The sequence below is a fragment of the Haliotis asinina genome, chromosome 6 (assembly GCF_037392515.1).
Source record: "Haliotis asinina isolate JCU_RB_2024 chromosome 6, JCU_Hal_asi_v2, whole genome shotgun sequence".
Lineage (NCBI taxonomy): Eukaryota > Metazoa > Mollusca > Gastropoda > Lepetellida > Haliotidae > Haliotis > Haliotis asinina.
The window spans coordinates 69332892-69349774 of record NC_090285.1 but is presented as its reverse complement, the minus strand read 5'-3'; the positions used below and the strand labels follow the sequence as shown (position 1 = coordinate 69349774).

The 16883-nt window shown below is 43.5% G+C and overlaps 1 protein-coding gene across 1 annotated transcript; it reads right to left on the bottom strand.

Moving 5' to 3' along the window:
* Positions 1-201: 201 nt before the first annotated feature.
* LOC137288023 (uncharacterized) lies at positions 202-16226 on the bottom strand. Its single transcript, XM_067820383.1, has 3 exons — positions 16114-16226; positions 11987-12711; positions 202-257 (listed from the first exon to the last, which is right to left on the bottom strand). The coding sequence occupies exons 1-3, from the start codon at positions 16224-16226 to the stop codon at positions 202-204; spliced, it is 894 nt and encodes a 297-aa protein (XP_067676484.1).
* Positions 16227-16883: the final 657 nt, after the last annotated feature.

Genomic DNA, 16883 nt, shown 5'->3' with positions numbered 1-16883 from the left:
GCCCAAAGTCGGCATCCATAAGTCAGAGATCCTTGGACGTGATTTGACTCAAAATCTTCTTAGGTTAACCAAACTCTTGTTTAAACATTTTGGAGCTAAATTACTTCGGGATTCCCTCCCACACCCTTGCATGGTGGACACAACTGACATATTGTTCCGTTAAATTCAACTCGCCCATTCAAAGAAAGACATTAGCTAACATTAAGAAGACGATACTGGTTTGATGACAGCATACGACCGACGTTTGTTCAGCTTGGCTGAAATACAAACATTTATTGTCAGTCTGGGAGCACACGAACTGGGGGATTTACGATAACGATAGGATTAACCGGGGCCGTCTCCCTTAATTAAGAGTAGTTGTTACCATTAATCTGGGTCTCACGGTTGTCCGATCCTCGTTTTAATTATTTTTAACTTTATAGCATGATAGTCCTCGACTGCCCGGCGTGTACCATTGTCATAGTTTCAGTAGTCTGGAACCACTTGGGGTTATGACGTTTTTCGCCTTTCTGTAATAACCAAAATATTTCCAAAACCAATGTACAAAAAACTGAAAGTCATCTCCCAGCAGGGAAATGTGGTATGTAATATCGCCTTTACCAGTTAACGTTTAACCATTTATCAGAATCATGGATTTACTTCCCACTTCATTTTGAAATTCTCAGCTACAGAAAAAAGGACAGGGATGATATAAGCATGAGGATATATCACCCTTGATAAGAGAGGGTGATGCAGCCAATGGCAATATGATTCTTCGAACTATAAAACCCATCTACATATATTACATTTGACCAAGGTTTAGCGAAACAATCACTCTCTGCCTTCCTTCCTTCCTTCTTATCCTTGTAGATCGTAGATCTCCTAAAGAGCTGAACATGGAAGATGGCTCATACCTGAAAAGTAGTTTGTTGCTATGCCCACTGTATCATGTTGAACCTTTTCGTCATTTTAGAAAGTCTGTCCAATTTAAATAATGTTTTATGTGTTATTCCATGAGTATGGCTTTATACAGTTTTACGCCGCTTTTAGCAATATTGCAGAAATATAACGACGAGGGACACCAGAAATGGGCTCCACACAATGTACACATTCTTGGAATCGAACCGGATCTTCAGCGTGACGAGCGAACCACTATGCTACCCACGGGCCTGTTGTCCCCGCTGAGATAAGGCTATTTATATGCTGTTATGTCTTGAGATGTACTTGTGGGAAACTGCTGTAAAGTCTTGCTAACGACGTGCTGACAATTTGTATTTACCACGTGTTAATGTAATTGTCCACGGTATTCCTAATACCATGTGTGCACAGTATTATTTCATACATACGGTATGCATCCTATAATGTCCGTCTGGAACGGTTCAACCTTTTTATTATGTATTTGTCACGTGTTAAGAATTTAATGAAATATCTGCCTGTCTGTATTCCATTGTTATAAATACAACATTGTCCTGCATTGATGTGTCGTATATCATCATTTGGCAGATCATCATTGTCAGCTCTATAAAATATTGTGATGAAAATGATTGAGTATATGACCATTTCCTACGAATATGATTGTCTATATATCCATTGTACGTAAATAATTGTACTGCAGATGTTTCCTCTTTCAGTGGACTTCTTCATCTTCTTCCCCTCCTCCCCCTCCTCCCCCCTGCTCCACCCGACATTGTTCGGCTTGGTATTTTCTTAGACACATGACTACCACTAGACCGCCGCCGGACCATTACAAAATGTCAGAAGATATTCTGTTACAACAATACTTAGATTCATCCCGATCCTGACACGTACAGCCTCACCGATTCCACCGCACGAAGCTGGAGTGTCCATTGTCATACAGTGTCATCAACACCAGCGCAGTCTATTGTAGCCCACATGCAGCCCCACGCTGTAGTCTTACTAGTCGGCCACTCAACACACCGACATATGGGAAGCCTTGCCCTATAGTTTCCTCATCAAATTAATCGGGGATAAAAGCAGTAATTTAACAACGATCCGTCATTTCTTCTATAAAAATATTCTACCTATTGTCCACCACGACCATCACTGATCTCTGGTATAATTAATCTTTCCACCAAGTTGGATTTGTCCAGTTTGTTTCAGGCCGCGTCAAACTGTCATAATCGTGCTATCAATACGGACATCTATGGCAGTTCTGAACACAAATAGCCGGTAATATTGTGGGTCCGTACTCCCACTGTCTATCACAATCGAACCTTTTGTTATTTTAATCAGCCCCGATTAAACGGTTTGTCTGTGACAAAGGTCCTAGTGTGTCCTCGGGTAACGTTCAGTTCTGGGCGTCCATGTTGGGAGGTGCCTGTCTTGGATGGGACAATTTGGGGATGGATTATGATGGATTATACACCAGCTCCGCCTCGATCATCGGTGCCCAGTTTAGTCACTCCGGCTGTGCGATTGTTGACCTTAGTTGTGCCATTGTTGACCTCAGCTGTGCCATTGTGGGTACGGGTCTGTCCATGCTAACACCTCACCCCACGGTCGGTAGTCTCCACCTACAGAACCACAACCACACACGAGTTACTGGTGGCACTTGGGGGACCAAGCTTTTGAGGTCTAGGAAATGAGGGGTTCTATCTAACTTTCAACTTTAGAATATTTTTATACGTAGTCGACTTGTAACTCCTGGGATACGTTTAACATCAAAACTGGTTTGCACGTGGAGATCATGTACAGCTAATACATGTGGAATATTTGAAACATGCGTACAGGTTTATACGTCGGGTACCATTAACACAGGCTTGCACGTGGAATACATGTAACATTGATACCGGTTCGTTTACCTAAAACATTTACATAAACTCACTCATTCACTCTTGTGAGATACCCTGCGAGCTTCTAGTCCTATTACATCAACCAGCCCCATTGAAAGAAACATCCATGTCAATGCTCTGCCTACCGCTTTAATGTACCAGATCCAGTCATCCATGTGCAGGAATACATTATGTGTTAATAAAATAAATTTGTCTCATGACTAAATAAAAACCTGATTATGACTCGATGACAGTCTAAATAATCCCCGAGACCGTGACAATGGTTCTGGCGGCCCGGCGTCAGTGATGAAAGCCGTTATATTGCCCCACTTGCTCCCTACTTTATTACTGACAAAACAATCAAGACGACATCACATCACAATAAACAAAAGTGTAACCAAAAAATGAACAATCTCATCTTTTCAAGAACTGTGAAAACTGGACAGATGGGTATTTGGGGGCAAAGGCTTGAATTATACTCAAAAGGAACCTTGGAAATCGACTCCACGCCGAAATGTGATACCTCCCGTTCAAAGGGAGACGACTGTCGATGGGGATGGGTTAAGTACCGCGATGCCGACGATCACGGCAGATCTCACGAGATCTTGCACAACATCAAGGCAAAGGTTAATCTCAATGTCTGACGATATTAGGCGTGAACAAACGACAGCGACCCGTCCGCTTGATGCGAGTGAGAGGGCATTGTCATAATCAACCCTTTAATATTCGCAATTCATAATAATTCATTTTCAAGTTTTTGGTCGACAGGCGCAATCGGCGCGTGATTGCCGCGCACATCTCCAGTGTGTATTAACGAGCGCGTGAAGACAGACTCGCGAGCTCGCGCGCTGCGATACACAGTTCGTAAGTGACTCATCTTGTCTCACGCCGCTGCACTCTTCATTTAAACCATTCTGAAATGACAGGAGCATGAGACTGCCATACAGCTCATTTCACAGTTCATCTTTCAGAAGCATTTTAATATCTGTATTTGACACGGTCACATTTGACGGCTATCCACGGACCTGTCCATATTGCTCATGTTATACAATGGCCGTCCATTGTCACACATCGGCACCCAAAGTGGACTTGGCAGTTTCAGAAATAACGATAAAGCTGGTAACACGCTCAGGGATAATTTGAATGCTTAATGTTATGCTTTATTTGCTCTTTGCATATTGCGTTTCAACAGAGACAAGCTGCATGGCTTTTGCAAGTATCCATGTACATTGTTTTCTGTTACTCAAATCACTTTTAATATAATATGTTAAATGCGCTTGAATAAAATCAAAGTAATATAGATTTAGACATATTTTTATATTTCTCGATTGAAACGTACTGAATAGCATATAGTATTTGACTGTTTTCTTCAGAATATTCTGATACAATTCTTATCAGTCAGTCAGCACAATGAGTTCGCCCACACTTAACATCACACCGAACCGGACATGTTTTTCTAGAGTGAACATAACTGTGTTAGGAAGCTTATATGTAACGTGTTTGGTAACTGTTTTCAGATTGTAACGTTTAAGAAAATTTATGATTCAATTTATGTTTGTCAGCTCGAGTTGGTGTGTGTCAAATGTCGGGTAACATATACCCCTTCCTCCGTAGATGAAACATTATATGACAGAACAACATCACTTAATACATACCTTAGTGACGTGGCCTGTTGCTCATGCACTTTTGTTCACTCGTTTTTGTTCGGTGAAAACACTGTCATGGCTCCCAGACCTGTAGGCAATACTAATTGGTTTCAGGTCGCAACATGATTGGATACATCTATAGCACACATATAGGGGCCTTTAACAAAATTTAGGGTTAAACAAATGACTTGTAGGTTTTCATTGTTAATATCCACGTAGGTACATTAAGTCAAAGGCATACTGATCAAACAATCACTCAGTCAGTCATGTGTAGTCTAATAACCAACAGCTGTGGTGAGTGAGTTTGGTTTTATGCCGCTTTAGCATGTTTCCAACAGTATCGCGACCAAAATGTGTTTCGTCTATTGAACCCTTTGGAGAATCGAACCCGATAATGCTTCAAAAACTAGACTACCTCCACTGTCCTAACCAACCCATGTACTTGAGTATATACATAGATACACTATCCAGCATTCACACCAAGATGACAGATGGGTGCAGTGGCACGATGGAGTTTCTCAGGGAAAAATGACCTTAAACAGAAAGGCTCTCTCTCTCTCTCTCTCTCTCTCTGTCTCTCTCTCTCCCTCTCCTTATCTATCTACCTACCTATCTATCTATCTATCTACCTATCTACCTACCTGTCTGTCAGTCTACCTACCTACTTATCTATCTACATTGTATCTAAATATACAGCCGGACTGTCAGTGTCGCTCTTCTCCATGTTTCCGAATATATCATAGTTAAAAGGTTGACCTTAGAGATCTGTCATGAACCTCTGCTTCTCACACCTCACATGGTGAACAAATACTGCTAACAGAAATATATACTACAGTACAAGACGAATATATACTATGCGTCATTAGTTTAGGGTCAACTGATGTATGGCACATGTAAAGAAACGTTTTTGAGAAATAATAGAACTAAGAGTGTCATCATAATGTCGAATGTGTTGCCGGGTCGGGTCGGGACATACAGACAATAACTTCATTAGTGCCCATACCCCACCCCTCATCACCCACACCCAAAATGAAAAATGACAAACGTGAAGCGCTCTGTCATTGAATATCTTATGTAACCCCTCGCGCGTCCAAGACACAGGTGCACCTTTTTCTCATGCTCCTTATCAAGTTCAGTAAGAAAGCTTGTGGAATCACACTCCATTCCTCTACTAGAGCTCTGGGGAGTCCTGGGAGATCCACAGGCACTGGGTCACGTGTGTGCATCCCAGGCATGTCGAATTTGGTTGTTGTTTGGCGAGCATGCTGACGCTACAGGCTGACTACAGGGTCATCTGTGAAGACCACACAAGAGCACTGACGTTGATTCCAGCGGCCCTGGAATCTTCTTCATCTCAAACACACCCGCCCATGACGTAGTGTTAAAGGTGGACGAACTGCAGGTCGCCTTCAGCGGAGTCCGGCTGCCCCCAAACGTCGAGGAACGGTGCTCCTGGATATCCTTAAATTGTTAACACTGAAGTGTTCTGTCTGAATATCTGTTGCGTTGCGTTATGTGTAACTTACAACAATGTCAGTCGTGTGGCTACCATCTTGGACTGTTGTGACTTTGGTGCAACCTAGTCGATGTGCATTCCCCGGGGACCCATTCGCTTGAAGTCTCTGCCACAGCCTACTCTGACTCGATTGGTTTATTACCGTTATCTGTACACATAACTGGTACAATCACATCGGTATCGGCAGAGGTTCGCAGACATGGTGACAGTCGAATAGGGATAAAGGATGATGTACAGTTGCTGTGTATTAGTTAATCCCTTTTACGTTAAAGCGCCTGATATTATACACCGTCCATTGAGCTCCGGCAGTTTGGGGTTGGTCACTGATGCTGGATTGGTCAAAATCCAACATGGCGGCTACATCACGCCTCGAGCCTTTGAGGAGGTAATAAATATTCATTTTTAACATTTTCATGATTTCAGACAACTACGCAGATCAATTGTTGAAATATATCGTTTAATGGCAATTGCTGTATTAAGTTTCCCAAATTTCAAACTGTTTTCAAAGGTTCATCAAATCACGCCACGATTGTCACGAATTTCTGTTGTCACGAACAACAGCAGTATCGTTATGAGAAACGTGTATTATTGCTTGAGAAATGCTCTTTGATATCTTACCAATCAATGCGCCTTATTCACAGTTACATATTTGCCATCACTTGTTGGAATTTGGTAAGTGGCAATTGAACCAAAGACACAGATGCTACTTTGAAGACTTGTTTTATGTCACTACAAGAGTTGTTTCCGTTGATAGGTGACAGTGAATGTGGCCTTGTTACATGTATGAAAGATAGGTCATTGAAAACAAGCTGTTCTTCCAATGGTGAGTGTGTCCCTTTTTCCTGTCGTAGCAATGGATTGGTTGTAGAGGCTATCCATGGGTTTGACGGGCCCAAAATACTAGTATGTCGAAGCTTTGTGGTACATTTCGCTGATAAACCTGCTCGAGATGATCAGGCTCCCATTTGGCGTCGCGTATCTCCAGATTTTTTTTTTTTAAAAATGAAGAAAATATCTTGCAATTCCAGAGAATGAGTGCATGTATGTTTCTCTAGATGTCGTGAAGGAGTTATGCGACATGCTTTACAGATGATTTCCATTAAATGGTCAAGATGTTATGTCTATAACACATGCAAATGTGTTTTGTTGTTGTTTTTTTGTTGTTGTTTTGGTTTTTTTTTGGGGGGGGGGGTATATTTGTTTTTTGTTGGTTTTTTTTGTTTCATTTTTGTTTTTGTTGGGTTTTTTTTGTTTTGCTGTGTGTGTCTGTGTCTGTGTGTGTCTGTGTCTGTGTCTGTGTCAACATTTCACCTTTTCGTTCTGTTACGATATATTCTTTGAGATATGGCCAAGGCTGCAAACTGATATTTGGGGCTCTGTGAGTGCGAAAGGTTGTTGAAAGTCTCCTTTAAGTAAATGAGATAAAGTAAAACGTTTGGTTTATTCAGTAGTAAATGAGTGAGTTTTGTTTTACGCCGCACTCAACAACATTCCAGTTATATGGCAACGGTCTGTAAATAATCGAGTCTGGACCTGTCAGTTCAGTGATCAACAGCATGACCATCGATCTGCGCAATTGTGAACCGATGACATGTGTCAACCAAGTCAGCAAGTCTGACCATCCGATCCCGTTAGTCGCCCCTTTGATGGCAAGCTTGGGTTTCTGAAGACCAATTCTACCACGGATCTTCACGGGTAGGTTAGTAACACAAGAGTTTCTTTGAATTCACACTTCACGGTAAAACAAGACAAGTGTTACGACCAACCCTACACCAACTGTTTAGAAGAAGTGACTAACCCTGCAGTATACACCAATAGCTTTGACCGGCGTTAAAAATGGATTTCTACGACCAAATGCAGCAGCTTGTCTCAGCGATACCGTATTCGCCATGTAGGAGAGGGTTTCCTCTACAATTATGCGTGATGATAGTTTCCAGCTTGTCGCTCGTTATCAAGAAGGAAGCAATAATACACCATGTTTTGTGGAAATCTGAGATTCAACACGAAAACCTGACAATTTATCTGTGATCATGGACATAAACAGCTTGAGGTCATAGAATCGCATGAAAGAAAGGCATTCCAATGAATGATGTAAACCTTAGCTGGCATTAAAAACAACGCTTTATTACACTCCCTGGGGAAAAAAGAGTGGCCTCTATGTTCGATTTGGACCAAACCGGAATATCGTTGACCAACCACCATAGCTCAATGGACTGTGTGCTATAGCCTGACCTCTTTCAGCAAGTGTCAAAATACGTCATATTTTACGCTTCAGTTTCAAACAAGTAACTGAACAGTGAAAGGAAAGGAAAGTTTGTGAAACATCCAGTTGCATAGTTGTATAGTTTCAAACCAAAATGAACTTAGAAATAGTGTTACCAATAGTTTGTCTCTTCTAATGACTCCAAGTGTATGTATATAACCAAAACGACGTTTTCTTATGTAACATGAACTGCACGTGCATACTGGCGGTGTCAAGCAACTTTCGCGACTCATGAGCAACACCGTAGTAAAAAGAGCTATAAAAACATATGCAACGTTTGACGTAATACATGGGTGAGTTTTGTTTTACTCCGCACTCTGGCGGCGTCTGTAAATAATCCAGTCTGGACCAGACAATCCAGTGATCAACAACATGAGCATCGATCTGCGCAATGGGAATCGATGACATTCTCCAACCAAGTCAGCAAGCCTGACCACCCTATCTCGTCAGCCCCCTCTAACGACAAACATGGGTTACTGAAGGGCAGTATTCCAACCCGGACCTTCACGAATCGGAAATACTCCAGGCAGGTCCAGGTGTAGTCGATCGCTTGTGATAAGCACTGTTTATATTATTATTATAGGATATATATATAGCGCACATATCCACACAGCTGGTGCTTGCTCAAGGCGCTGGTATTGTTTACTTTGATCATTGGATGTCCGTCTCAAGTGGCATATTATCAATCTCAACTCCCTGGGGCGTATACAGCTCTGGCTGCCACTAGACGCTTCGAGTTTATTGTGGCTGTCTCATCCCAACGAGGTGCCCAATTCACAGCTGGGTGGACTGGGACATATAGTCACAGTACTTTGTCCAAGTTCTCTGCATGGTGCTGTACCCGCAACTAGGTGTATACACGTATTCATGTGGCCACCATTTGGTCATCTACCAACGGATACATGGGTTCTTTTGAGTGCACAGGGCTGTGTACTGTGCACTAGGGGTTGTGACAACACTGAAAGAGTCTGCACACCCGGTCACAGGTGGGCTCGATCCCGACACCTCGACACCTCAACATCGCTGGATCACTAGTCTGGCGATTTAGCCAGCTCGTCCGCCGCGCCCCTAAAGCACTACATCCAGAAATCGCGTTGTAACAGCAACGTCAACGGCAGTGACGGCTCTAGAAGAGCGTATCAATCGACATAGTCGGGGTACCGGCGACTAAGAGAACATGGTATTAGAGCACGTCAACCCTACCGCGGTGTGCATCTGATTCTTAAAATTCAAAACCGACGTCGTCAATGACATGTGTCAGGCGAGTTCGATCACGGCAAATGCGTGATTTGCAACGTGTGATCTTCGCCGATGAAAGTAATGACGGCCGGACTGTTCGCAGACGAGTACGTGAACGTTTAGTACCTATCTGCGCTCAGCGGGTCAATTGGAGCCAATAGCCTGATGGTGTGTGCAGAGAACTGCGCTGGTCTCAAAACGGAATGCTCGAAGATTCTGTGAATTGTCGTTTATCTCCCAATTGATAGACACCAATTTGACAGTTTTAAGGCGTCTGCGAACTGTCTGTCTTCGTAATGGGGGCATACCGAATTGTCCAGTTGCAACTATGTGGCATTGTCCACAACTCTGCATAACGTAACATCGTAGTGACCAGCATGTTCTCGCAATATGTTTCCGATAAAACACTTTATTAGACTACACTTATCAGTCGCCGATCAACAACTGGTACAAGTCTCCTACAGGAATGGCATCAAATCACGCGTCACGTGTCTTACGTCATCAGTGCTTCGACATATTTGGGGGCATATATTGAAGCCCATGGTGGACATACTCAAAACTGATTCATCACTTGATGACACACATGAGGGCATTTTGCAGAAAATAATACATTGTTGACTTGTGTAAATGTTCAGACTGTGATATCACGTGTGTCAGTGTCAATCAAACGGTTCTTTCGACTTTATATGAAATAAAGCTGTGTACATTGTCTGCAGAATTGAATATTCTCTTGAAACGACGATCATTTATAGTTTTCTTTGATGTTCAAGTGTTGGTCCAAGACGCTGTATACTCTTTTGAGCACCAGCTTCTATTAGAAGACGAGGGTGAACCCAATGTGACATGACGTCACCTGGTAACCTCAGTCTGTTTATGCGGGACACATGGCCAAACGCTGTGACTGTATGTTACGTTATAACAGCTAATACATAAACAGGAGAGGTCCCAGTGGTGTACGCCCAGTTCTCGGGTTCGAACACCTGATTATGATTCTTCAATTGTCAGCAGTGCCATTCCACCCTAATTGAATTATCACAACGACAAAAAACGCAGCCAACTCCAACGTTATTAAACTAAGGTTGACTGATTCCACACAGGGGTCCGACAGTGTCAACCCAAATTCACAAACCTATGGCAGTCGTGAACAGAAAGTAATAAAAAAGACTGACATCGGATCTAACCTAAAATGCCAGATTCTGCATCGTGTGGAGGCCATTATATTGGCCTCCAGTGAGTAATATGATGAGAACAGCGCTGTAACGAGGTGGGGGGGATGTCGCGGTTACCATCTACCCACGCCGGTTACTGTGGTGACCAAGTTGGCCACGAGGGGGCGCTAATGGGAAATGACGACATATGTGCAACCCGTATGCTGTGCTAGAGGCAAATGTTCCGCCATAGCAGATGATCTTCTTTGTTATAAGTTGTAATAATATTGCCCCAGAGCTTTAGTGGGATTAGATAGAACATCAGCTTAACTCCGCGCTCAGTTGTAAAATAATGGCTTCGGTTTTTTAGATAATTTATATATGCTACCATCTATAATTAAGCTGTAATTATTTGAAACCTACTATTAAGTCGTATTTGCGTATAATGAGTTGTCGGATGTGTTGATGGAACACATACATGTCTTACCCAGCCCGCACCAGCTTGGTGATATTCGTCTGGAGAGGTCTCTAGCAAAGGGGAGGTAATGAGCTGGGTGTGTGCCTCGTCGTTTGGCCAGCGCACATCTGTGCTCCATGCAGTTCAATCCCTGCGAGGTGCGATAATGATGTTTTTGAAAATTCAAACACAATGTCCGTATCAACCAAACTGTTATTAGGCAAGATTAATTTCGCCATATACGGGTATGGGCAACTATTTCCATGTTGTTGTTTTTTCGTTATATGATCGCAAAGTCCCTGAAGGAAAAACTCGCGCTGTTTCTTCAAGAAAATAAGATTATTATAGAATAGCATGTGAGTGAAACCTCCACCTCAGACGGGATCAGTGTAGTTTGTACTCAAGAATAACCTTATCACATGTTGAAATTTGGAATGTCGCCACAACGGTGGTGGTGATGGTGGTGTCCAAGTTAGCTTGGAGCTCAGATGGAAGAAATGGTTTCCTCTGGGTTTGACATCTATATTGTTGCCAACGCTTTCCATCATTAATATGCAGCAATGTCGAGGACACCGTGGTGCTTCCTAGATACAACAGGCAGACATCGGTACATATTATTAAGGAACTACATAAATCTGGCGGTGAGTGGCATCACAGAGTGCTCCTCAAAGGTACAGAAATACGCGGCTGACCACTAATAAAACAGATATCTAAAAAGCAAAGTTATAAATGTTGAGTCTAAGGGCAATATGAAAAAAAACATATTTTCGCTTTTTGAAGCACTCCCAGTACTGCTGCCAAGGACAGGCACATATATCCGTGTCGTGATTCTCGCTGTAACTCTGGTGTCAAGTCAATAGTTAACCAGCATATTACTGACAGAGTTAGTCTTATAGAGCGCATACTTATGTATAGTATATTTATAGTATAAATAAATACAACGTACAAAAGTTTGATCCTTGAAGCTTGGACATGAGTTGAAACGTGTTCTGCTGTGCCAATACACCTTCGTATTGTACACATCTGTTGGGGGAACTGTAGGAGGGACTGTAGGAGGGACTGTAGGAGGGACTGTTGGGGGAACTGTAGGAGGGACTGTAGGAGGGACTGTAGGAGGGACTGTAGGAGGGACTGTTGGGGGAACTGTAGGAGGGACTGTAGGAGGGACTGTAGGAGGGACTGTAGGAGGAACTGTAGGAGGGACTGTAGGAGGGACTGTAGGAGGGACTGTAGGAGGGACTGTAGGAGGAACTGTAGGAGGGACTGTAGGAAGGACTGTAGGAGGGACTGTAGGAGGAACTGTAGGAGGGACTGTAGGAGGGGCTGTAGGAGGGACTGTAGGAGGGACTGTAGGAGGAACTGTAGGAGGGACTGTAGGAGGGACTGTAGGAGGGACTGTAGGAGGAACTGTAGGAGGAACTGTAGGAGGGACTGTAGGAGGGACTGTAGGAGGAACTGTAGGAGGGACTGTAGGAGGGACTGTAGGAGGGACTGTAGGAGGAACTGTAGGAGGGACTGTAGGAGGGACTGTAGGAGGGGCTGTAGGAGGGACTGTAGGAGGGACTGTAGGAGGGACTGTAGGAGGAACTGTAGGAGGAACTGTAGGAGGGACTGTAGGAGGAACTGTAGGAGGGACTGTAGGAGGGACTGTAGGAGGGACTGTAGGAGGGACTGTAGGAGGTATGCTTGGTATATCACAGAAATTCTGCAACATAAGACGAGTGTCGGGTGCTCGTGGTAGTAGTAGTAGTAGTAGTAGTAGTAGTAATGGTAGTAATAGCAGCAGTAACAGTAGTAGTAGTAGCAGCAGCAGCAGTAGTAGTAGTAGTAGTAGCAGCAGCAGCAGCAGCAGCAGTAGTAGTAGTAGTAGTAGGTGTGGTGGTGGTAGAGTGGTAGGACTATTGCCATTGCGTGTGGTGTGTGTGCGCGTGCGTGCGTGCGTGTGTGTGTTAGTTGCTGTTTGTTTTCAGGTGAGCATTTACTTTCCTTTGTGTACGGTTACGAGTCTCATCGATGGAGTAGGTTACTTTTTAGCAAATCATGAATGTTCGATCGTGATTCACAACGATTGACCAATTGTTCGATTCCTGCAGTAGTGTGATCATGTGTGTGCATGTGTCTGCATGCCCATAACACATTGTCGGAACTCTGGTCTACTCTTGTCGAAAGTTTCTGTGGCTGCGCAAGAGGCTTTGTCGCTTTTATTCTCATCAGTTGGTATGATCTACGTTGGTTGACCGGGTTGTCATCAAAAGACCTCTATACATGAACACAGTTTACTGTTCATCTGGTCATGTTTTGTATCCCGACACGTTCCTGGTATTTCAATAGGCCAGGACTTGCAATGCTTTCTCGGGACAGCTTGTATCAACAGTCCAACACGATAGGGTTAACTCAAGCACCTATTAATCATGTTGGTTGATATTCACGAGACCCGGATGTTAATGACTCGCAAGTTCACTATTATCGGCAACTGGTGATGGCGTTTTAATTGTAGCTGCTTAATCCAACCCTTCTCCCCACTTCCTTCACACAGCCCCCTTAATTAAACAGAAAAAGACCGATTACCAACAAACCGATTAACGGTCAAGATAAACCGGCCCTTCGAGGACCCTGATTGGTCGACGAACATAGGTCAGCGCGCGCTGACCTCGGGTGTGTTCGGTCACGTGTCAGGTCAAAGGCAGCTACATAGGGCAGGGTTTTTTGGCCTTGCTCGATTGCAACATATGCTACTCCCAGGCAGTGACGAGAGTGCTCCTGACAGCTTGTTTATCTTCACGGATGACTTGATTCCAGTCAAATACACGAGGCAGTTTTCGCCCAAAGCGAATCCAGGTTCCTGCGAGTTAGGAGTTTACCATTGATGGCATTTCGACCAATTAGAAACAAATGCAAATGGCTATCTTGTAATCGCAAACACAGGGTTGAGGTCTTGTTGGTTTCTCTTGTTGTTGTTGTTTTTTCTCTCTCGTGTTTTTGATGAATTTGGACAACCAGTCTTTCTTCCCTCTACCTTCTGTTGCTGGTTGTATTTCAAAGATACAAAGTTACATTATATATTGGCAAAATGCTAATTGTATTTTCATTGTTAAGGCGACCCCGTGTTATATTGACCCCGTTCAAACGTACGCCTTTCTTTCTGCATGTGCAATGCATTACCAGTGGTTTACTGTCCATAGGAGAGTGAATGAGAACTTTCAATATGCCGAGTAGTTCAAGGAAACGCAAATGCATTTTAAAGAGTTGAAAATTTATTTTCGGAGTTTGTTTGTTGCTGATATTGATTGGAACGTTGTAATTGTTATGTTGGTAGAATATGAAAGTGTCAACCCAACAGCAGTTTCTGCGCCTTGGTGCATGTAGCCGCTCAAAAGACAGAATTTCATATTACGCACGACTGCAGTAATTATTAATTTGCATGAAAAATTAAAACCGATCTCACATGATAAAGGACCCATCAAAACCTGAATTTTGATCATTTCCTAGGGGTACATAACGGGAAAGAAAATCAAATTAAATACCACAATAGCTCCGCATAACGAGCAAAAATAGCTGGATAGGTCGCGTGGCAAATTCGGGTCTATTGTTGGTCTTGGATTAAAATTATCTTGCGTAAAATAATCCAGATCTTATTCAGTGAAAGTATAATCTATTTATCAACAAACTCAGGGGTGAGGCTGTTCGTCTTAGCCTTGTAGCGCCTGAATACATCATCAGCGGAGCACGTGCCGCAATGGTAACGGCTAAGGAAAGTAGTCCCGGCGCACGCACACAAAACACGGACAATAATGACTTCTCTGGAGCGGGGTACAATGGTACATTGGAACTAGACAACAGGAACGCGGATCTCCAGCAGTCTAAGACTGGATTTCAAACTTTGGTAACTGTAGCCGGCATTAATTGAACAGCCAGTGGTTGTCGAAATGAATTCCCGCTACACTCAGCGGGCGCACATGCCTCGCCAGCCATGCCAACCTAACCCCAAAACAGCTTAAACGGCATCAATTGTTTGTGGTGGGTTCTTCAGACAGATCTTTATTAGGGCTTAACTCCGATTTATTGTTTCGCGGACGCAAGCATTAGCGAGACAAGGCTCGCAAAAGCGAGACATGACAATGTCCCTTGCATGGCAATTGAGGCTTGATCGTAAAACCGTTCCATCACCTGCCCCAGTAAACGTGAAGTGGTCATCGGTGCTGTAACGCCGCGCGGTAACACTGCGTTTGTTTTTAGCATTAAAAGAGTTAGATTTGGGTGATCAAGTTAACAAGGTTTGTGTGTCTTTATCCTAGGTTGTAAGAAACCATCTTTGGTGTGGGGGAGGGGAGTATTTGGTACATTGAAGGTACAATATCCCAAACGTCGTATGATAGCAGTTATTTACCCTGTCCAGGTGGCAAGACATTCACGGGCTCTGTTGAACACGACACGTGGTATGGCTTGACCATTTCATAATCTGAGGGGCATTGTTCTCTCTGAACTGGAATGCTTTTGTGTTTGGGAATGTGTTCCTTTTACATTTTGTATATATATTTGTAAAGAAACCCGTAAACTAAAACATTTAACACGTTGGACACGTTGAATGCGCTGAAAAACGACGTGACGTGGTTTCTCGTCATCGCTTACTTCCGGTCAGAGAAAGATGTATGTTGCTGTATTTTGAAAATGTGCTGTTCAAACTGACATCTCAACACTTCCGCCTGCATACTGAACTACTTCCGAGTGGGCGGTCCGAGAAGTTAACTTGTTTCGCTTGTCACGCCCCAAACCAGGATTTAATCTACACAAAGGGAAATGTACTAGTAAACGCATGTTTAATATGATGCATTACAGCGCGAGTGAGTATGGTGTTTTGAAAAGTATTTCATAGATGTCGTTAACACCACTGGAGCGGCAAGAAGACAGCCGAACACCTGGGTTCGATTCCCACTTGGTTACAGTATAGGAAGCTCATTCCTGGATATTGGTGTTATATTGCTGAACGCGGCGTCATACTAGACCCACTCACTCACTCAATATATGCAAGGTCAGCTGTCAGCCAACATAACACAGGTCATAATGAAGACATACTCTCGCCGGTGAAACCCATCGGTGAGGGGGTGTCGCTGACACACGCATTCCGGGTGCACCTTCCCCATGAACAGCTTCTTCCTTTGTGCATACACTCTGTGCAGTGAACACATGATGAACAAAACATCGGCTGTTGTTGTTGTTGTTGCCGTCGTCGTCGTCGTCGTCGTCGTTGTGTGTGGTTTAACAGCGCACTCAGCAATAGCCCAAAGCCTTGTTCCACAAAGTGACCGTAGAGCTGAGGAGACTCTCAAATACATAAACATTGACTCGCGACTGCTGTAGAGGTAAAATGATCGTAACCCCCATACTTAGCACAGACTTACGACTGTCCTAGAGCTAAAATGATCGTAACCCCCATACTTCACACACACTTACGACTGTCGTAGAGCTACGATGATTGTAACTCCCATACTTTAACACAGACTTACGACTGTCGTAGAGCTACGATGATTGTAACTCCCATACTTTAACATAGAATTAGGACTGCCGTAGAGCTACGATGATCGTAACCCCCATAGTTTAACACAGACTTACGACTGTCGTAGCGCTACGATGATTGTAACTCCATAGTTTAACACAGACTTACGACTGTCGTAGAGCTACGATGATCGTAACCCCATAGTTTAACATAGACTTACGACTGTCGTAGCGCTACGGTAATCGTAACTCCATACTTTAACACAGACTTACGACTGTCGTAGCGTTACGATGATGGTAACCCCATACTTTAACACAGACTTACGACTGTCGTAGAGCTACGATGATCG